The 23,872-nt window shown below is 45.3% G+C and overlaps 1 protein-coding gene across 1 annotated transcript; it reads right to left on the bottom strand.

Moving 5' to 3' along the window:
* Positions 1-17,003: 17,003 nt before the first annotated feature.
* Positions 17,004-21,037, bottom strand: LOC142767414 (uncharacterized). The gene is made up of 4 exons (XM_075869017.1): positions 21,022-21,037; positions 19,320-20,448; positions 18,674-18,853; positions 17,004-18,536 (listed from the first exon to the last, which is right to left on the bottom strand). Exons 1-2 carry the CDS (start codon positions 21,035-21,037, stop codon positions 19,565-19,567), a joined length of 900 nt encoding a protein of 299 aa, XP_075725132.1. The 3' UTR covers positions 17,004-18,536; positions 18,674-18,853; positions 19,320-19,564.
* Between the last annotated feature and the right edge of the window lie 2,835 nt (positions 21,038-23,872).

Here is a 23,872-nt window from a genome sequence, read left to right as displayed (position 1 = left end):
GTGTATGAGAGACAGTACGCTTCACAGGCCTTTTCGTTCTGGAGATGACTCGACGAAGCCTTGTGATTATGTTGTGGTAGTGTTGTAGCTTTTGCTTCGTACGTGGGGTCTGCATTTTCCGGACTCTGCTCCTGGCTGTTCTTGGTGTGCCTGGAAAATAGATGGTGAAAGCAATGTAATGGAAATGCATAAAGCTAGCATACTTATTATCACTGTTGTCTCAGTAGAGAAAGCGGAAACTTACTTTGTATGGGTGAGGTGCCCACAAACTGCTGTCCTGTAGGTTCTGGGGAGGCTGTTCGAAAGGATATACATGCCTCGGATAGCGCTACAAGGAGAAAGCCAATAGACCATGATTTGCATTGACTCAAGCAAGAGCAAGATTCTCATATGAAACACTGTATGAAGACAAGCAAGTATGACATGAAACTCACAGTCAATGGAATCAGGAGCCTTTGAGCCTGGTGGGTGTGGCTCGGGAGAGTCTGGTAGTTCTGGAGGAACTACATGAAGAGATGAGGAAGGTCACATTGCACTCCTGCTCGAGCAGCTACACAGTAATGATAGAATCATTTGTATAGTTAAGCAAGCAAGGCATAGAAATTACCAGGCGGAGAAATCCTCGACGTGGACGGCTGGGACTGGTAGTCTGGCACTTGTGAGAGCCCTAAAAAAAGAGAAGGGGCGGGGGCCGCATTGTGCAACTACTTGATGCAGCAAAAATAAGATGAGAGATGAGATGAAGGCATAGTAATTAACTGGCACAAAGGGCTGTGAGCCTGGGTAGTCTGGAATATGTGGTTGCTCTAGTGAATTAAAGTAAAGATGTTAACATTGCATGAATCATTTCACAAACAGATGTCGGTGCATAAAAGGGGAGTCTTATTGGAATAGACTAATTATTGGGTGTAAGGATATGTGAGCACTTACATGTATTTCTGAAACTAAATTGTTATGCAAGCTTTCGTAATGACCAAAAACACTAGGCCTGTGTATTGTTCAGAATTCTGGGTGTCAAAGTTGTCAGCCAAGCCATCTGGTCTAAATTTGTGCATTAAAAGATTTACCCAGAAGATATATTTATTTAGAGGATGTGCACCCCAAAATAAAAATGTATAGGCACTGAATATGCTCACCTGAAGCACTTGGTGGTTTGCTATAACTGTGACCAACACACACAGTATGTTGCTGTTGAAAGTTTCCTATGCAGAGTCCTGCAAAATGAAATAGAATGTCAGTAAGTGCTGTTGGTGGTGTTTTTTTTTTTTTCTCTGTCTGTAATAAATGCAAAATGGAGTATACTAAACGTATATAATGGACCGACAACCTTTCTTCTTATTTCTTACATGTGACTATTTTACACTCCATAAATACTTAGCTCTGGTATCACATTTATGTGTGCAACAAATTGATTGGGTACCATCCCACTATTGTTGGAGTGATCTGGTTCTCAAGGAGGTCATGTTTTATCACGCACGAAGTTTCCTTGTATACACAAGCAGTCGACAGCAACTAGAGTTCCAAGCAAAGCTACGTCGTTGAACAGAACGCAGGTTCTATTGGTGACATTATTGGTGATTCCGGAGGTTTCGCAGGCAACATACAAATAACGTTAATGGTAGCAAACAGACGTAACAGACTCACCGGGGTGTGTATTCCCGGGCTTGAGACAGGTGTTTATCGGGGGAAAGCTTCAACGATCCCTTCGTTGCCTTGAAGTCAGCCGAATGCGATTCGCGAAAGCATTTAAACGTGTCAAAATAAACAGAACAAAACGAGTGTGTTAGACGCAGTGGCTCGAAATATTTACAACGAAACGAAACAGCGCGAGACCAATTCGATTGCATCGAAAACCGTTGCCTTTCATTGGCCGCCACATATTTTGAAATGAGAGGTCCGATGTCGATAGGCTGCTGAAGCTACAAGTCAATCGGAGCAAAGCTATTACAAAAAAATAGTGACGCGGCACTTAGCAAGGCAAATAAAACTGGTATAAACTGCACTTTTTTGTTTACGTGTAGCAGTATACAAAAATATAGTATTTGGTTATCTAAAAAATATTTAGAATTGAAACTTGGCCCCGACGAGGGCGCCTCTACAAGGAGGTGCAATAGCGCGAGTGGCAAGAGAGGTCAGTAAGTCCACTCTAGGTGTTGGAAGCAAAAACGCGCCGTAGTTTATTTTTTTGCCCCCTACAGGTGAGCACTTGAACTTGAGAGTTTCCGGGGCCTGACGCGGTCACTCGTGTTAGTTCGCGCCATGACTTGCCGCGGCGCTGCAGTCACCAGCTTCAGCCACCTTATCGAAAGGGTACAGCCAAACTACAGTGTGCTCAAAGGGGGCAGTCAGTGTCACTCTCTGGCGGAGAGTATGCAGAGGGGTGGCTCAGAAATGTCACACGTTTGTGGTTCTCTGGTCGCACGAGCGGCGGCGCTGGCATCGTCATCAATAAAAGAAGTTGGGGAGGGACGTTGCAGCTGAGCTAATTGTGGGCTGGTCAAGTCCTGCAGAGCAACAGAGTTTGAGCCACGTTGTGTGGCTGTGGACATTATTGCGCTTAGTTTTTGCCGTCAGCTTTGAGCGTTACGCACCGCGCAAGATGACAGTATGCTTTACAGTGCATACTGTAACCATGCCGCGACAACGGCAAAACCACTGTTAGGCGCTTGGGTGTCTAACAGGCAACGTGTTCGTGAAGAGTAAGCAGGACCTGACATTGTTTGGTGTCCTGGAAGATGAAAACAGGCCGAAAGAATGCGAGAAGAACCAGCACAGAACGGACAAGCTTCTGGAAGACACCAACGCAGTTTGCGAACTCCACTTGCAACCGCGTCTGTGCATATTATCGATGGAAAAAAAGTGCGCATACCTCACCCATTGTCCACGTCGAGGCTGTTTTCAACTTGTTCGGCTGACCAACTTTTGTGACCGAGGAGGCCTTCTTCATCCCTCAAGTCAGCTGTACAGCTTCATGAAAAAGCTCGAGTATATTTTCACAGAATGTTTTTGCCAGAGTAAGCTGCACTCTGACAGCATTATGGACATACTGACAATTGTTCAGCGCAGACTCTCGATTGAAGTTAGTTGCGGTGTGCACGCAGCTACCCTCACAGCGAAAGTAATTACTTTTTACGTTGTCACACGTCTTCATTCAATGTGAAAGCACTGAACACTGACAATTAGGCAGGGGAGCGGCAGAGGACCAGGCAGCTCAAGATGAGCCGTCACACATGAAGTGAGTGAATAAGGTGTGTAAATCAGTGACTAGATGGTGTACTTCAGTTCTTGCAAATAAGAGCTTCATGTCAGGAGCAGAAGCTTCATGTGTATCTTTATTTAGTTTTTCACTATGTCGCTCTGCATATGTCTAACATACGTGTATCTGCATAATTATGATTATTAATAACACCCAGAAAACTGTTGTGCCATGCTCTACAACTGAAGCAGAACAAACATCATTTAAGCACTACAATTTCACTTTATAATAAAGGCACAAACGCAGCCAGCACGCCTGCATGTTAAAGCTTTTCTAGGAAGTAAACGTGAACTGTTTTCTAATTATGTCGTAAAAGGGCGGGCATAATCTTGTTGCGAATTCTTTTTAGGTTTGGTCTATACAGCATGAACCGTACGTCTGGTCATTGTATCAAACCATATGATTTGTGGGATACATCATCCTTTTCGACGAAGTGTTATATTCGAGGAAACACGATGTGGCCAGAACAAATATAGTGCTTATCAGGAATACTCAAAAAACTCAAGCACGCACCCTCCGAAACCCACACACACACAAAAAAAAAGCGTTAACTGCGTCGCACTAGAAAGGAGAATGCACAGATTACGCCGGCTGCCATCGGACTAATTTTCGGGAAGCTGTATCTGTAGTGTACACGTATCCCGAAGGAGTACGGCCACCAGCGTGGGTCCAGTCTTAGCGAGCCGCAGGGCACGCGTTAACCGTCGCCGTGGCGAGAACACGATACTGCTCAAAGTCGCACTTTATTGTCTGTGGCAACACCAAACGCAGTACAGCCCGTTGCAAAGGCGCGGCGGGAGAGCAAATCCACGCCATGGGCATAAATGAACTAGACAGGGTGCCACGAGCACGTCTCCGCGGTATAGGTGAGCCACCGGGACCAAGTCCCGGTTGCTCGAGCGAGGGCAAAGGCGCTCGCGTTGGCTTCGGAGGGAGACGGGTCGGCGTAGCTAGGCTACAGTGAACTAGAAGGTTTTTAGTGGCAAGAGCGAAGCGGGCGTCTATAGGAGGCGCTGTGACGAAAAAAGCTGTCCGCCGCGCGTAGCGCTGCAGTCAGATTCGCGAGGCCAGCCAGGCAGGCTCGACCGGCGAGTTGACTGCTGTCAGGGCGCTTTGCTGCTGTGGCTTTCGATTCTTCTTGTATCTTTTTTCTGTGCTGGAAGAAAACGTTCTCGGTACCACCATGAACAAGAAAAAGAAGACGGATACGCACTGTTTCGCCCCGGGTTGCCGGTCAGGCTACCCCGGCCATCGCGTTGAAAACGGGCGGAAGATTTCGCTCTTTTTGGCACCAAAGGACGAAGACCGACGAAAGGTTTGGGAGCGGAACCTCAAGAGGAAAGACAAACCTCTAACGGACACATCCGCGGTTTGTGAAAAACACTTTGCAGACCATTTTGTCGTTCGTGATTATGTCCACATCATTGGCGGCAAGGAGGTACGAATCGCTCGAGGAAAGCCTGGTCTTACTGCAAATGCAGTGCCAACGTTTTTACCTGACCTTCCCGCATACCTTTCCACATCTGTGAAAAAACCAAGGCCCGAGCGAAAGCGCTGCTTAGTTTCTACGTCTGGATCGGCGAAGAAAGTTCGTCTCTCCCGTCGCGATGAGCACGAAGCGAGCTTGCTCGGCGAAGAGAATTCCGACCCGAACACGAGCCCTGCCGAAAACATGCAAGCGAACCCGCTCAAATCAGGTGACTTTAGGGACCTTGCCACCTGCTTAAGTGTTCCAAGGCTGTGGACGAAACTGACCACTCCAGACCTTGATCTCCTTGTGTATGCCACTACACGCACAACAAAACAGCCTTTCAGTGTCTCCCACGAGAAAGTGATCTGTTTCAGCTTAGATAGCAACAGTGATGTTGTGGCAAGCTGTTATCTCGGTGCGAGAGAAAAGAAGTACGGCAAAATCACCTCCCTTCTTGAAGCAACGAACATATTTCAAGAAGTTGACACTGCATTGCTTTGTTCAAGCGCTATGAGCAAAGACGCTTATGACGGCCTTGCTCAGAACCTGACCGAGAAGATGAAGCGCACCCTCACCCCCGCGAGTGACGGCGTGTTCAGCAAGAACTGTCTTGGAATGGTGACAGTCAAAGGTGTGTGTTAATATTTTTAATAAGAAACAATGTACTTTGTGTTCTAGCTAACATAGCCTGCTACTTTATAGCTTTATGTTAAAATGTTTTTAATGTGAAAGCCTTAGATCTCTGTTTCATGGAATACATGAGGTACTCAACATCATTGTAAGGTCCACAAAATTGTACAGAACATTGGAGTGCTAGCCGGGAAGGGAGCACTGCAGCAGAAGGGTTGGAGGAGGGCTAGAAAGTTACACAGCAGTGCAAGAGGGGAGGTCGCTGCCATGTGCAATATGAGCTGCCTTTAGAGCTGAAGGTTTTGACGGGTGTGAACAGGAGGCTTCTGGTGTTGGTGAGCCAGGATAACAAGCTTTGGAGGATGCTGTCTATTGTGCTATTCAAGTGGTGATGAGAACTTTCGCAAAGTTCAACAGAAAGTACAAGAACACATTAACAGAACTTTCAACTAAACTTTCACCGTCACATTTTTGGAAAGTTTTATATGCACCCCCGTAATTGTTAAAACGTTCCTAGTATGTTTACTGTACTGTGATAAGTGAAAAGTAGACTGCCCGTTTCATTTATTGCAGTCGTAATGGCAATTCGTGCAACCTGGCAAGCCGTTTTAATTTTGCACCTGATTTGTTCATAGCCGCACCATTGTCTTTGAGATTTCCTTTGAAATATTTTAAGTATATGTGTATATTCCTGTCTTTTTTTATTGTATGAAAAGTAAACTGTCTGTGTCTTGCATTGTACTGCACTTGTGATCAGTTTTTGCTTTTTAGCTGGTTATTTTTGTTTGACATCTCACTTGATTAGTTCATTTGGCATGTAGTTACAACCTAAATAAATGTTGCATCAAGTGTTGCCGAAATATTTCTTTCATTTGCCATTTTGTCACACAGCCTCTTCTTTATAATAACTATTCTCCTGGCTAAAATACTGTGGGACTCCAAGTGCTGAAAGCGGTGCTGACAGGGCTATTTGTTTGGTCTACAAACTAGTGTAGTCGTGCAAAAGTTGTCCGCATGTGAACCAACAGCAAGAAGTCCTGCTCTACTGAAAAACGAGTACCGCTTACGGCACACATTCGAAATGGAATGCAGTCCATAATACACCAGAAGGCCGGTAATCGAGACAAACATTGCGGTTCGAGCCGCTAAATTGCTACTCTGGTCAAGGGCGTCACCAGTCGTGGCTCGTGGCACGTTAATGACAAAGAATTCATATCAGATATTCGTGATTTGAAGCTGAGGTGCTCTGAAAAAACACGAGGCTTATTACAAAAAAAAAAAAAAGCCCGTCCGACGCTACGCTGCGAAGTCGACGGGAGCTGCACATGATGCTGCTCTTCACAGTGAAGCACAGGCTCGCAAAACGTTCAGTACATAATCTCAGCACGCAAAACCGTTCGCCAGGTTAGTCGATTGTAGCTGCCCATTTTTTTAAAGTGCGATGCAACGGAGAAAGAAAGGGAAGAAGGTTGCGCAGCTGTTCGAAAGATGCCCAAATCTCGGCCGCAGCACCTCGCAATTACTACGCCAGCGCCGCCCGCGGCCGGCATCTTCCTGAGACTCACGAGCAGGGGGGCGCTTTTGCCACTACAAAGTATTCTAGTTCACTGTAGCTAGGCCACGCACCAGGACACCGTACCACCCTTCGGCTGTGCGTACGCAGTGGGGCAACAAAAGGTGAGCGTTCGCCTCGGGCGCGAGGCGCTGTCAGCGAAGTCCGACGAGCCCCCGAGCGGCGGAAGTCGACGGACGGAAAAGATTGCGTGGCCCACCGTTTGCAGTCCCGCAGGCGACAGTACATTCCAGCACCGTTGAGACAGTGACTACAGCGCCACGGCGAGTCATGGCGCGAACTAATACGAGTGGCCACGCTCTAGGTGATTTTCTGGTGACCGCACGCTGCCTAGGCACCCAAATTGCGCGAACATCCCTAGGCGCTTTAAGAGCAAACCTCATAAGCGCGAAAATGCACACGACAGCGACGAGCGATGCTATGAGCGACGAAACAAGGCGTTCGCGCGACGTGTTGCGCGCTCGTTTTTGCGTGATCACTCGGTTCTCCATTTGGAAACTGTCGCTCATTGCCCGGAAGTGCTGGGCTCAAGCAGCCAATAGCGGAAAAGACAAAAACTACATGATGCACGTGACCCTGCCCGAGTCACGTATGCGCAACAAGAAATAACGCAATGTTTACGCATGTGCATACAAAAAAAAGGGCTGCAAGGCATTCATAAACACTTTCCGTTCCATCACACAACAATATATATTATTTTTGAATTGCATACTGCTCACTACGCAGTTTTTTTTTTTTTTTGTGCGAGTAGACGGCCTCATGCCAGCAACAGTGGAGTTCGCTCGCCGAAGCTACAGTGTACTAGAATTCTAGTACACTGTACCGAAGCCGTCGCGTGGATGAGGTTTGCCTGGGCTAGCGACTGATCGCGCGAAGATGTGGGTCCCCCTTCGGGATTTTTCTAGACTTACGCGTCTGCAAGCCACATCTGGTGTCACAAACTTGCAAGTGTCCCCCCTCCTCCCCAAGACATCTCCCAATACTCCCCCTCCCCAATAAAAAGGCACCAATGTAGGCCTCCGTGATTGCCTACTGGCGCGCGGCGGGCCATTTCGCTTGCTAGGACCAACAGTACCGATTTCGACATGCTTTATTGAAGGTGCTGAAGGATCGAGAAAAGGCCGATTGTTGTAAATTTCTTTAGAGTTCATTGATAGCTTCTTTGTGAATACCATAGATTATCGAACCTCACTTTGTGTATAATTCTCCAATGAAAAAAAAAATGGTTTCACCCGGGGTCACTGCAGAGTCAGAAGCCATTACATGGGCAGGCGTCATCAAGCCTCTATATAACATTGCTAAGGTTCAGCACATTTGTACAAATAATTCTAGTTAATTGAACATTGAGTATAATCCTTGCTTGGGTTAGTATGTGTGAGACATAAATTTGAAATTTAAAAATTCTCATTGTGGGTTTCTGCAGCAAAGACACGTTGATTAAAACTGATGATTCCGGAGCTACGGCAGAGGTAAAATTCGTTATGTTTTTTTTCGGTTATGGTAATGGTAATGCGTTACCTTTTTTTATGTATATGTAGAACGTGGAGCCGTGAAACGTTCCCCCTTTTTATTAGAGTAACGAGTAACCACTATTTATTAGAGTAACGAGTGAAACCACTATTTTTTTTTTTGCGATGTAATTGAGGATTGCATGCATTGTGCTGGCACGAAGTTTCATGTAGGCGATGTGTTTGTAGAGTACACCGTTCGCTGACTGTGGTGAAATAGAAACAGCACTTTATGTTAATTCATCACGTGATCTGCTCCCAAAGAACAGGATACATAACGAAGTGCGTTACTAACGAACGGAGGAATTAAATATTTCTCGGTCTTTTAATGTTGTTTCTGTAATCCAATCTACAAACGTTGGTATTAAACTAGCACGACGGTACGAAGGGATGGAATTGGGTTCTGCAGCTTGTTGTGACACATGTGCCACTCCAGGTCACCTTTATTACGTAACATCGAAGTCTACACTGAGCTTGATCTATGATTATGTACCTAATCAATGGAGAAGAAGTGCTAAGCTCCAGATTCATTATTAATGTGGCTTCAAAGACGAGAAAGCAGCACGATTCGTGAGCAATCGAGCACCCGTTATCTCTCTCTATTGCGTTGAACTGCTTGTGCCCTCAGATGCCACTTCAGTTTTTTCTTGAATAAATGTGGCAATTGGGAAAGTTGTGAGCGCTAAACAAGACGTTAAGAAGAACGAGAGAGACAGGATGGGTGCTTGTGAACGTCGTGAGGAAGCATTAGTTTGCGCTAAAAATTTCCCGATAGCAATGCGCCATCTGGCTGGATTTCAAGTTTTGTTAAAATGTACGATGACACAGACCATGGGCTTTTGTCAGGTCATTTGCTACCAATCAAACAGCGGCTGCGTAATTTAGGGTGCCATGAAAATTCTCGCGGCCATATCTCAAGAAGGAAGGAAGCAGAAACGCACCGTTCATGCCGTACCTGATCCTTCATCACTCGCGGAAATAAATTTATTCAAGCTGAAACGTGGTCGAAGAATTCTTTTACCTCTCGGCAATCACAGAGGCTTTTAATTCTCGAGTCTCTTTATGAGATATTGCTGCCATCTTTTTCCAACAGGCCTGCAGTTCTGTTGTACCGACACAACATAGCCCGTGTTTTTGTAGATTTTTTTTTTCATTCCCATTTAAACACTTTTCCTTTCATAGTCATCTTTGAAGCGCGTAAGAACTTCCTGTCGTCCCTCACCCATCATTGCGTGTTTCCAGTCCACACTGCAAAAGGCTTGATGGCAAGGTCGTTTTCCACGCTCAAGTTTCTCGTACCCAATCTTTCGCGTTCTTTGTGCTCTTCAAGGACTGCAGAAAGACTACAAATCGCAACGAGTTCTACACCGTGCCTTCGGGACTGGTATGGAGCAAACATGTTGCGAGTGGTGTCGCAGTGTTCTGCCATTGTGCTCCGTTCGCTGTTCCCTGCGCTCAAGTTGGGTCGACATGAAGTGTCGTTGCAGTGCCATTGGTGTCGTGTTTCCCGTGTCTTTTCTTATACACAGTGTTCTGCGAATTAATGCCTTTGTGTAGCCACTGGTGCCGAGGTCACTGATTACGTTTTTCCTTCCTTTCGCAGCTGTGCTGACAATCGGTGGTTGGATTTTCAATTGTTTATTTATTTTAGTTTTCTCGTTTAGCTAGTTTTCTGTATTCTTGCCCAAGAAAGGTGATCTAGGACACTTTTTTCTTGTGGGAATGGCCATAGGTATGTGCGTACGTGGTTGCAGCTCTACCTTTCCATGTCGTACGACTCGGACTGCCCTGCCAACGGCCCCTATTCTCTTTCTGCTCTGGCAGCCATGGCCGTCACGTTATTCCAAACCTTCTCCTTCCTACTTCTAAACTCTTTTCTCCACCCCCCCCCCTTCCTTCAAGCCACTGAGCCCTGCGCTCGCAAGGAAAGATAGCGTCTTTTTCCTGTTCTTCAGCCACAGATTCATAAATTCGGGGGAAGCTTGCATGCAGTAACTGGTTTGGAAGGCAGGTAAGGTTCGCGGAAACTCACCTCACCCTGAGCTACCGAGCACAAAACAAAGCTTAGCCGAGAGTCATGAGAAGGCTATAGGAGATTACACAGCAAGATGAAAAGAGAAGATATTTTGCCTAATGAAGTATTGCGAAACCCACTGGGGCCATCCTCTCCTTTACCACCATCCCCACTTCTATTCGTACATTGAAATAATGAGAAAAGTCCAACGAAAACATATTAAAATAAAAACAACGTTTTGAAGCCAATCTCTCACCCCTGAGGAAGAAGCCGGACCAGCTTCAAAACATCTGGTTTTTTTTTTCCTTAAATATATTTTGGTTGGAGTTCTCATTCCTTCAGTTTCTATCCAAAACAGACAGGCTTATGTCGAATGTTCACCTTTGATTCCTGTCGTACATTATATCCTCGCTGCTCCGATAAACCCCCTCACACCGAAACATTTAGAGAAGCAATGACAGGTGCGCAACCGTAAACAGACCCTCTTCCTTCTTGGACGCTTATAGCTGGTGTGCGTGTGTGTGCGGGGGGTGGGGGGCAGAAAAAGAAGTACTAAAAGAAAAAAAATGTTGCATCTTGTTTTTTTTTTTCATTTGTTGCAGCAGGTAGCTAACGACCTAGTCATTATTTTCCTTTCGAGGAAGCAGCATACAATACAACCCAATCATGCCCACCTAAAAAGACGCAAACACAGGCGCTGTATTGCAACTGATGAGTTATTGTCGAAAGACTCGGCTTATGTAGGATAACACGTACATGTGCACTAACCACAGGTCCTTCCAATGAAGACAAGTTTTTTTTGCAGTGTTTTGCAGGAAGACTTGATGAATAATAAACCATGAATGCACCTTACCAGATACGAAACTCGGGACAGGTAACAGACTTTTTAAAGAACGCGACTCTGTCAAGTCATGGTTCTCAGATTTTCTGCTGACAAACATTTTATATTACAGCATTCCGCACAATGACCAAATTACAAGCGTGGGCGAATGTATATACCAGCATAGTATCACCAAATTTCAAAATAGCACAGGTATTTACAGCAGCCAATTCATATGGTACTTATTGTATTTATAGTGCTATCAGCGCGCATGTGCCTATCGCGGAAATTGCATGTAATGTTAATTTTCTCTTTAATATTGTTATTTAGAGGCAGTAGCAATAACTTGTTTTTGTATGTTGCAAGCTAATATATATATATATATATATATATATATATATATATATATATATATATATATATATATATATATATATATATATATATATATATATATATATATATATATATATATATATATATATATATATATATATATATATAGGTTGCTTGGCAATTGCAATTCTTTCACATGTGTTTTTCAATGGTGCTCCTTCGACGTTTATTGTATGAGCCGGACCAAGTCGAATGTCGCTCACTTTCAGTCCAAGTGCGTCTGTTTTAGAAACATTTGGCGAGTCTATTAGTCCGAGTGAGTCCACTGAAGGAACGTTTTGATCAGTCTGAGTATGAGTGGGTATATTTGAGGAAAGTATAAGTCGATTCGGCTGACAAAAACATCGGTGAGTCTGAGTCTGAGTGAGTTTGAATAGAGAGAAATTTCGTTAGTCTCAGTCCGAGTGAGTCCAAAGCAAAATATTTTTATATATGGTTTCGTTACACCAGCCGTACAGACAACAGCATAGAGGCTTTCACTTGCCGTCTTCGCGCTCGCGATGATCAAGAGTTGCAATTTGGAACATCTGTGCACCGGGCCCCAGTGCATAAACCGGGTTTTCTGCAGAACACCAAAGTTTATATGGTGATGGTCTACAAGTCCTTCAATTAGCAGAAGTCGTCTTTTAGAATGTGCTTTACTTTTCCATGTGTGTCAGGCGTATAGTCTTCTATGCAGCCCCCTAGCATAGGTTTAATTGAAGGACTCATTGAAGAAGCGATCCAAACTAGTTTTCTTTTTGTACCAGCACCAAGTAGCACATCGGCACTACTGCCGCGTGCTCCACATAACACCACTCAGTTAATAGACAAACGCCATGATGAAAAATAGCAATGGGCAAAGTGCATGGTTTAACCCAACACCCTTAAGACTGGAGGGTTTCGTTACACCGGCCGTACAGACAACATCATAGTGGCTTTCACTTGCTGTCTTCGCGCTCGCGATGATCAAGAGTTGCAATTTGGAACATCTGTGCACCGGGCCCCAGTGCATAAACCGGGTTTTCAGCAAAAATATGTCGCTTCTTTCAATCAAAATATGCCGGAGGGGAAATTCCTGGTGATCGAATGCTTGGTAGTCTGTAGGAAATCCTGTCACTGCGTTGATATTACTTATCGTACACCATTCTATAGAAGCAGCAGCGGGGCTTAACACTCATGAACCATGGAAAAGCGCAGACAGAGAACAAGTACTCCCACGTGCGAACTTAGTTTAAAAAATATTGGAGTAATTTCCTTTTTTTTTTTTTGAGTATCATTTCCAGAAGTCATGCGCGGCGAATAAATATTTGTAGTACTTTAACCCAAATATATGCGACTAACAACCGCCTCATACTTCAGCTATATAATGAAAATATACTAGCATTCCAAGACTTTCAAAGAAAAGAAGCTATGGCATACACTGCACGCCTTTTCATAGAAGATGCACGTTACGTACGTCATTGCGACCAATTCCCTCTCGGAGTGAAACTGTGCGTGCTTATGTGCGTGTGTCTGTAGAAGATGTTAAGATCGGCCTCCCTGGCTGGGCGCCGTTTGGACAATCGCAGCTAAGCCTACCCTGATTTGTTCCGGATAAAGGCTCTCGAGGTGCGCCAAAGGCAGCGACAACACGAAAGTCATACTTCGAATTCTTTAGGGCTGTTGGCTCCCCTCGTCAAAAACTCTTTGGACACGCCTGACTGACTGACGTCTTAGGAAGAGCTGTTTGAAATCGAGGCTGCTTGTTTTGTTCGACGTCCCAAGAGACGCACTGAACAATTAGCCGAGAGCTTGGGATCCCTCGTCAGGTATCTTTCCCACACTCTGTGGTGCTTGCAAATCTTCCATTCGCACAAGCCCTAGCCTGCCTAGCGCTGCAGACCCTATCCTGCACATGCGATGCAATGTTATTGCACTGTGATGTGTTGTGCGTGTTATTGTACTGTGATGTGTTGTGCGTGTTATTGCACTGTGACCTACGTTATGTTTCTCTCTCGCCGTGTGACAAACTGAACGTGCACCTTCTCTCTTTCCTGGGTTGAAAAGAAGGCAGTGTTTGACTTTCTCTCTCTTTCTCCCTCTCTCGTTTTTTAAAATCCTTATTCGCTGCTCCCTGTGCTCCCTGCTGGGCTGCAGAAATCAGACACCTTCTTATAACCACTTCCCCCCCCCCCCCCATTTGGCGGACGGAGATTAAGACGACAATTTGTTCGGACTGCCCTGAACTGAATTGACATGCAGTCTGTCAGTTTACAGTGATCTGCAGGGCGGCTTTCCTGTAAGGTTTGTTTTTCAACCAAAAACTCTCGTTCACAGACTGCTTTTATTTCTCATTTTGAGCACGCGAGTACAACAAAATGTCACCTCTCCAAATTCCAGCGAAGGCACGCGAGCACAACAAGATCTCAAAAAAAAAAAGGAATGGTAAAAACGAAATGAGTGAGAAAGGCATCCTGTGAACGTGAGTTCTTGGTTGAAAAACTAACCTTACAGAAAAGCTGCCTAGCAGATTATTGCAAACTGTCCACTGTTTTCTTCTGCAGATAATTTCAGGAAGACCAGGGCGTAAAGCGTGAGCACCAAGACGCTCTGAACCATCCCTGAGAAACTCCCATCACGCTTCCATGATCATCAACATATAGCTACCTTTAGTGTGCAAATAGTGAATATAAACGTTCCTCTTATCAGCCCCGGCTACTCTGCCCGACTTCTACTCGAGACTTGGCTAGCTCTTTCGAATACATCACGAGCAAGCAAAAGGGCACGGAGTTGTACAGGCAAATATGTGCGACATCACATAGCTTTTATTACGTGACATATTCGTTCTCGGCTGCATTCGCCCGCTCGTGTCCGCAGATAACGTTCCAGTTTTATAGCGACGACACGCCGTTGATTGCAGTCACGTCATTTAATATCAATTAAACAGAGGTTGCATTATTTATTTGCAAATTACTTCACCATAAAGTATGGTGAAGTAATTTATTACTTAGCCACTTGAGGAGCTTTCTAACTTGACTAACTTTTTTTCAAGACCTGAATATAAAGTTAAGATTTATTTGGTTAATTTTGAGCATTACCTTCGCAACAGAAGCACATCACCACTGTCCGCAATAATTATTATTCATCTTTCACAGTGCCAGTAGGTCCGTTCAAGGTACGTGATGAAAACATGTTTGCTGGAGTACGTCATATATGACATGTCGCTCAAGTGTCTCCGCATTATTGACGAATCCAGCCGTCTTTTGTAAACTTTTTGCTGGCAAGTTCTTAAATTTTTTTTTTATTTTTTTTTTAACTGGTGGCCACAGACAAGCTTATTACGCCTCTGCTCACCACTTATATAGCGTTGTTACACGCGGCGTATGGGCCGACGGGGGAGAGTGGCGTTCTTTATTCGTCAAACAAGTCACCGAAGGGCTGCCAGCCGTGTTTTGTCCATCTTAGCCTGGAAGTGAGGCGGCATTCCGACACCATAAGACGTTCGACGTGACGACCACAGTGGTTTCTTGGTGTCACAGGTGCAGCGTGGTGTCCACGCCCCAATCAAAGACGTTGACGTGAGCGAGTGTGAGCGGCACCGTCAGAAATGGTGTGTGTCTCCCGTGATTCAACAGCGCATTCTGGACCCATTCCCTGATTTAGTCAAAACGCACACTTTATTATGAGCCACCCAGTTCATTCGCAAGAGATCTCTCGCCCTGTCTGTACAGAATGTAATAAATCCTCTGTTAAGTTTGCCATCCTACTCCTGAGGGCACATGCGTTTTCTTTTCTGTCTCTCTACACTCCCTTTCTTGCCCCTACTTCTCCACCCCCAGTGCTGGGCAGGAAACCGGATGCCAAGATCTGGTTAATCCCCCAGCCTTCCTTTCTCTCTCTCGCCATCTTACTGCCTTGGCATTTTCATCCCGGATATCTGATGCCTGAATTAAGAGGCATCAAATATTTTCTGCAGCATGTTGAGACGCTGCATATAAGTGGTCATCCTCGAAAATTATCAACTTCAACACCACGGACAGGTGATGATATACCCTGAGTAGGTTCGAGCATGTATTAAGCCTCGACGCTTCTAATCTCCATTAAACTTCTCCCTTTCGATTTCATCCTTCGGGGCTTTGTGTAGTTTTTCACCTAACGCGCTGCATTCGTGCTGCACTGCTACCATTTCATTTCTTCTGTGTATACGCCCCGTTTCGGGCACGATCATAGGCTGCCATCTTGGACTGATTATGATGCCGTTTTGCATTCATATGAATATTCGAATAGTGCTACGGTGAACTCGCATGCATCAACAAGCTGGGCCAGTACATTCAACGTTGTATGACCAAAATCATTGATAATTACGACATAGAAAACCAGCAAAAATTGATTTTAAGCCTAAGATGGCAGCGTCTATGCATTACTGTAACTGTTACATTTATTTTTTGTCAATTTGTCCAATATGTCATTTCATGCAGCGGCCGCCGAACTTGTGCCGCTGTTCATAGTGGTACTCTCGGTCTGTGAAGCTGGAAGAAGATAACTAAGAAGCCTGTTTTTTACTGGCTACATAAATGTGAAACGAAGCTATAAATCAAGATGAAAAAGAAAAAGACAAGTCTGTGAAAATTCGGTACTGGTGCATAAATGGCGCGCCGATTGCGCCGATGAAAAACGTCGGCGTCGGCGGCGCGCCGACCAGTCGGCGCACACCTCTAGCTGGTACTGCCCACTGACCTACACTAGGGAGTGAGGTCAGTGGTACTATGGTGGCTAGAAGGGGCAGTGTGACGGGCAGGGGCCAGATGGTGCACATAGGTGCAATAAAACATGGCGGCAGGTCTAGGTGGCGCTGCGCGCGTCGGGAGCGCGTGCAGCGGTGTTGGTAGAGCGTGGCTGAAGGCCAAGTATGTATATATATGTTTTTTTTTCATATTTGTTCGTTATGCGGCATGTATTTGTTGCACGCTAAACTTCCCATGTATGCTGCAAATGAGCAATTTTATTGAGTTGTCAGTCTGCGCGAGATATGCGATACATACGGCGAATGGGTAGTTGGCAGTCGCCCGTGTTATGTAAATTTGTGTTAGACGTTCGTCCCGGATACGACGTGCTCCTCAAATTATTTTATTCTTGTTGCTCCCTAGTTACGCCCCGCACTCAATAAAAAAAAACAAGCTCCGGTTCGCGCGGAAACTATACTAACTGCGCAGCTGCAACTTGAATGTTTTGAAGAGGGGCGTTACATTCCCTTAACATTTACAACTTGTGCGTGTCGTGTCACAAGGCTACAACACTCTGGTCATTCTACTACCACTAAGTATATTAAGCAAGTGTTTCTGGAAATGTAAAAAGTTTGCACGGTGCATCCAGCTGGTTCTTCAGAAACATTTTATTTTTGACATGCTCATGCATCAGTTCCAACACAGTGCGAAAAAATGCACTAAAACAAATCAATCAGCACAGCTGAGAATTCTAAGTGAAAGTACCCACAAAATTTACTGGCACCTTCGCAACTTGAGGTGTTTCTGTTTTTGCCGCTGGACAGATCGGTCTTTATTCAGCGACTTTGTATAAAAGTGCAGGCGCGTGAGCACAAAAAACTGCACAATTTTTGCAGTTAGTTCTTTGCCATGATTGGCACAGCCAACTTGATGAAGTTTAATGGTACTCAGAAATGACATGAAATCATGAATACTGAATGCCTGCAGCTTCTCGGTAGAGAAAAAAAAAGTAAATGCTTCTTCTAATGTTACCACAAGGATGGCCAAGTCATCCCCAGGATATAACAAACCCCCTTGATCAAAATGTTTGGTGAATTCATTGCCTGCACTTTTTGCTACATCCTGTTTTTTCATGGCTAGCTTTGATGCACATGTGCCACAAGAATTTTTGGTCCTGAACTTTCTAGCTACATAACCAGACAGGTAGTAAACCAAACGGCTGTCACTTTTCTCTACCACATAGCTGCTGTGGTCGCTTCTAAAAGCAGACTGAATGGCATCGCCAGCACCATCTATATCTCCAGCCTCGAGCATGTCCTCAATAATCTCTCTTAATCCGAAAACGGCACTGTTACTTGCACCTGCTGAAGACGTCGTGTCCAGTAGAGCGTTCACAACCTGTGCCGGGGAGTTTCCAGACTTTGGTGGTCGCGCAATATTGTAGAAACTGAGACAATTTACAGTTATAAGAAACTGCCTCGGGCTTGGGTGGTCATTTGTACCCGAATACTGTCTTATTATACTGAACAAGTTTTCCAACTTGTCTTGACTTAATCTTGATGTCAGCAAGTATTTAAACGCCACTGACGACGTTAAATACTGCAGAAGTGAGAGTGTACTGCGTATTGTAACTCTCATACCCTCAGCAGTACCTTTGCTCATGAAGCCACCTCCACATTTTTTGGAAGCTTCTTCCCATGCGTCTAAGAAGACAAGAAAAGCCTCAAGCTCAGCAACATCTTGTGATGACGGTCTAAGTCCTCGCTTTGGACACCTTGACGTCATGATTGATATTAGCCGACTGAGGCGTCTCACAAGTTGTTCAGTCGCGGACACTGAGCTGGAGAACTCTGGTACATCCGATCTTTACAGAAACATACCTTTCAGAACTTCCTCACTGAAAAGCGTGAAAGCTAAATTTACTTTCATCTTTTCAAAGGAGTTTGGTCGGATATGTGCTTTTGTTACATGGGGCATCGCTTTAAGTGTTAAAGAGCTGTTGTCTTTGGCCCATGCTACCTCTATATCTTCAATGCATGCACGCCCACCCGGAGTCGTGAACCCAGTGCTGACAAACGTGTTGCGGATGCACTTCACTAGATGAGGAAAATCGGAACAGAAGTGCAGCTCTCTTGAAGAGTCTACAGGATGTGACACTTTGCACGTGATGCCACCCGAGTGTGCTGAAAAAAAAGTACGTATGTATGAGATTGTTGAAATTCCTAAGCACAAGGACCAGCAAATGTTATTTCAACACAGTTAGCCCTGCAATACTGCTGACTTCAGTGCTCCAAATTACAGGTTCAACAAAGTATCATACCACCGATTCCAAATGACTTCCACATGCTGCGATTCCAAGTAGCCCCGTCACACGACACGAAGTCCACGAAGAGACCGGCTTTTTCTGCCAAAAGAATCGCCTCAAGAAGCAGCTTGGAAAGCATGCCTGCCTTGATATTTCCTTTTGAGGAAAACACACCTAGTATCTGTGTCCAGTCCCCTGCAGAACAAACAAATAAAAGCAGAGCCAACAAGCGTGAATAAATACGATACATTGAAACCCTTAGAGGCGCACGTGAAAAATTCAAAAATTGAAATTTTTGCACAATTTTCTAGAAAAAAAAACAATAATTTTTTGAGAAGTTGAGGCAGAATACATTAAAAAGGTGATAATCAGATAATATTTGAGCTTTATGTTGCGAAAAATAATAACGAATTCTCATTTTCCAGAATATGGCACACTTTTGCTCACAAACTTGAAAACAAAAATGACAAGCCGTACAGTTGCTCTGTTTGACGTGGTTGTACACAAAAGTACGCACTTCACAGATGCACTTGTTTTAATGTCTTCATATGTTTTAGTTAGTGCGAAGACATGTTTTGTACTACGGTTTCCAACTTGGTTAAACTGGTGCCTCACACATCATACGGAATGCACAGGAAAGATACTACACAGAACTACTCACCCTGAAAGGGTTGAAAAAGCATCACCATCCCATGGTCTGCTGGCGTGGATCTTTGCTCGTCTGCTGTAAAGCTGCCCAGGTCAACAAATCCTTCAACAAACCCTAAAAAATGACAAAAACTTGTAGTTAACACGACAACAGACTTATTTGGCATATGCGCTGTTACTGAAAATAGGGAGTGTGATTTTCGCATCAAATAATTATTTTCATATTTAAATCGTGTAGGGTGTAGAGAAACGTAGGCACTACATACCTGCTTGGTTGACACCAAACTGCTCAGGCAGCTTCAGTTCATCGAAAATGATGCCACCATGTCGGCTGCAGACATCCATGCTTTCAGTCTTCGCACTAAGTGCCTTAAACACAGTGTAATTAAATCCGAAGCCACTTTTGAAATTGCGCACATAACGCTGTAGACAAGTTCGGCTTGGCAGGACAAGAATTTTCTGCTTCCGAAGGTGCTCATAGAGCTTCGGACTCCTCATGCGAAGCAGCACGCACTCTAGGATCCAATTCTTCTCATACAGCATGCCACATGTCGATTTTCTTTTAGCTGCACTGAAGCATGCCATAATTGCCATCTGTTGTTTCTGAGGCAACTTTTTAATGCGTTCATTCAGTGCTTCATCTCCAATTTGCTCATTGGCAGACTTCATCATGTCGAGTTCCCTCTGCACGTTCAGCAGCTTTCGTTGAGCAGCTACCAGACGGCGGCGAGTGTTGGCGTGCCTTACAAGGCGTTTAACTGAAACGCCGTGTTTCTGTCGTGATTGCTGATTTTGCAAGAGCTTTCGTAGGTACTTGCAGTGCATGCAAGGGCCCTTACTTTCGCATGTAAGGCTGCACTTGGGCGAAAAGTACAAGCCGGCAAAATACTCATATTTTCCTACTGTGTTTGGTTTCATACCACAGCCAGCACATAAAACCAGAGAATGTGCGCTGTTAAGCGCCAACTGCGCCTCATCTGGTGAGGAAACATTGCGTTTTAGGTGCAGCTTGCCCCTAAGAAAAACGGAACAACTGACTGTTCCTACTTGCTCAACGGCCTGTTCGAACTTCACCAATTTCGGCAGCAGTAGGTGATCCAACTCGGCACCTTCTAACTCGCAAAGGCCGAAAGTGACGGGCCCTGTTTCAGTGGAAAACGATAGTTTGTTCCAGCTTGTGTTAGGAAGTTCGATGTTCCGGCACACGTATTCCGCACTGACTTCACTCTGCGGCTCCACTTCTATCGTGTCAGTATGTACAGCTTCAGTAAACTCCGATTCTGCAGCATGTTGTGCTTCTATTACTTGTTCACTTTCTTCCGGCGCCTGCTGCTTTACAGTAGTCCTTCTTTTTTTAGTCGGGGGCTCACCTTGTTCACACAGGTTTCTCTCCTTCCTTCTAGTCGGCGTTTTCTTTGTGAGGTATTTTGGCGCATCCGGGAAGATTGTAGGAACGGCGTCCTCTGTTAGCAGCGGCCGATCGCGTGGAATTTCAACCACCTCACCATTGATAACATGACGATAAGTCCTCTGTATAAACGTTGCCTCGAAGTGACGTTCACAAACGACGCAGTCGTTGGTTAGTTCCTTATCGCCCCGTTTTATATTACGGGCCCACTGCTCCCGTTTCAATGCATCCTTGGGAGCTCGAAACGACGACACCCTTGCCGGACACGACTTGTACCCACTTTTACAACCGGGTACAAAACACGTACCTGCTTTCGCTGGCATGGTAATAGTGTGTCGCTATCCGCAATCATTCACATGGTGCGCGTCCAGGAGTCACACAAAAACAGTTGCACGTGCGGAAGTTTGCTCACAGTGCCAAACACACGTGGCTGTAGCAGCTGTAGCAATGGCTGTAGCGGCGAAGATCTTGCGCGCTCCCGACGACCGCCGCGCCCTTAGCGGCGTAAAAAATGTCATCGCGTTTTGTGCGCCTCTCTTCCACGGCGTGCATATGGCGACCGTCACACTGCCCTTCTAGCTATAGTGAACTAGAAGTACTCTAGTGGCACGACCATCAGCGCCAGGCCACGCCGCCTCTCTTGGCGGTCGGAAATACCACGGACCGCCGCTAGGGTTTCTCGTGGCGCTACTGCGCCTTTTCCTAGGCGAGGCGCCGTCACTTGGTGATTCAGCGCGTTAGTTCAGCACGTCTGCCGGTATCCTGCGCATCGCTTTGTCTGCAGCTACTGTACTGCACGTGTACCGGTATACTCTGCTCTGCATTTTCTCGCACGGACCATTGTGGAGCAGCTGTCTTTACCTGTTCAGGTATTCCGTACCAACAAACATGTAGCTCGTGACATGTCGAAGCGGAGGACGGATTCACACTGTTTTGCTCCGGGTTGCCGAAGCGGCTACCCGGGCGCCCCGAAGGCATCGTTGTTTGCAGCTCCTAGAGAAGACGATCTCCGCAGAAAGTGGGAGCGTAACCTCCGGAGGGATGACAAGCCTCTGACCGAAACATCAGCGGTGTGCGAACATCACTTCGAGCCAAGAAATATTCTGCGCGAATATGTGCACGTGATAAATGGCTGTGAAGTGCGCACTCCCCGAGGAAAACCGTCATTGGTGCCTGATGCCGTGCCAACGCTTTTGCCAGGTTGTCCGGCGTACCTTTCCGTCGCTGCGCCCAAGCAAAGACCCGAGAGAAGGAAAGCAGCCAAACCTCCTGAAGGCGCAAGCAGAAAACGGCGCAGGCCTGATGCACCTGACGAAGTGTGCGACGGCGGTGAAATGGAAGGCATGGACTTTAATGCTGCCACTAGTGCGCGACTTTCAATTGAAGCTATTCGCACACTTGAAGTTCCTGCAAACTACTGGTGTCGTATAGAAGCAGTTGGCCACTGCGATCTAATATTTGTGACGACAGTGATAAGCAAGCGTACAAAACTGGATATTTTTTATGAAAAAGCTGTGTGCTTTATGTCCACAGAAGGAAAAATTGTAGCCCAAGTCTTCTATCAAGGTGTTTTGTGTCAAGAGAAACCCGTGCAATTCCTTGCTGAGGCCACATCCGTATTGGAAGAAGCTCGAGAAAGCCCTGTCTGCAAGGGAGCAATGTGTAAACAAGAATTCAAGCCGCTTTCCTCTCGGCTGACCGCACATCATCGAGCTGAAGCAAACACTGCTGGACGATCCGTGATCAGCGTACGCTGCTTCGGAAAAGTTTCTTCTGAAGGTAAGTAGACGTAAAGTGCATTAGGATGCCCATAACATTACCACATTGCCTCAGGTATTGAGGGGTGTGATTTTAACGTATGCATTGTTTGTTCATTTGCAGGCTCAAGTTGTGCAGAATGCAAGTCCCTTAGGAAATCGTTACTGACAAGAAAGTCGTACATTAACTGTCGTGTACACCTGCCTGTAAAGAAAACCCTTTCTTCACGACTGACGCAACAAAAGAAGAAGACAGCACGTCTTCAAAATCAGGCATGTGTGCTTAAGAAAAAGTTGAGTGTCATGCTTGCCAAGAATGTGGCAATCGCAGAAGAAGATTTCAATGCAAAAGTAGCTCTCCTACCAGAGAAGCAGCGTGAGGCAACTCTCCACATATTCAAAGCTTCTTCACGGAAGAGTACTAAAGGCATGATATTTTCAAATGAGTGGGTGCTCGAATGTTTGATTATGAAGCTGAAAAGTGCAAGGTTGTATGAGCACTTGAGAAAAGAAAAAAATCTTAGTTCTCCCCAGTAAGACTACGCTTCGCAAATATTTAAAATGCTACAGAACTGGGTTTAGATTTAGCAATAAAATCTTTGATGTGCTGAAGCAAAAGACTTGCACTATGGACGAGTTTTTATGCCATGGAGGACTCATCGTGGATGAACTGAAACTCTCGGAGCACCTCTCAGTGAACAGTGAAGGCCGCATTGATGGCTTCGTTGACTTGGGACAGTTTACGTCTGACAAAGATAAGCACAGTGTCCGTGATCACGGTATGGTGATAATTTTTGTGCCCTTTGTTGGCAAATGGACGCAAATACTCGCTGCATTTGCGACTCATGGAAACATAAATGGGAACCTGCTGACGAAGATAATGCTTGAAGCCGTCATTTTAGCTGAGAAGGCCGCACTCAAGGTTGATTTCATTACGTCTGATGGTGCCACTTGGAATCGGAAAATGTGGTCTGTGATGGGCATCAAAGCATCACTGACAGAAACGAAATGCAGCACATTGCATCCAGTGGACCCAACGCGCAAACTCCATTTTCTGTCGGACTTTCCTCACTTAATTAAGTGCCTGAGGAATGGACTACTAAGATCGGACTACGAAACACCTGAGGGCCAGGTAAGTTGTTTTTGATCACCAAGCATGCTGTACAACTTTATTGATACAATCTGTTTGTTTCTAACAGTTTCTCACTTTGGTATTCCTTTCAGGTATCTTTACAATTCGTACGCAAATCTTTGGAACTGGATGGTTGCAGTGTCACATTGCAGGCAATGCATGGAATCACCGGAAGCCACATGAACCCCAACAATTTTGAAAAGATGAGAGTATCTTTAGCTTTTCGGAGAAAAAGTGATTCATGGTCTGCAGCTGTACAAGTCAGGAAT

This window comes from Rhipicephalus microplus, chromosome 1 (assembly GCF_043290135.1).
Source record: "Rhipicephalus microplus isolate Deutch F79 chromosome 1, USDA_Rmic, whole genome shotgun sequence".
In the NCBI taxonomy this organism is placed as follows: Eukaryota; Metazoa; Arthropoda; class Arachnida; order Ixodida; family Ixodidae; genus Rhipicephalus; species Rhipicephalus microplus.
This window is presented reverse-complemented; position numbering and strand designations above follow the sequence as displayed.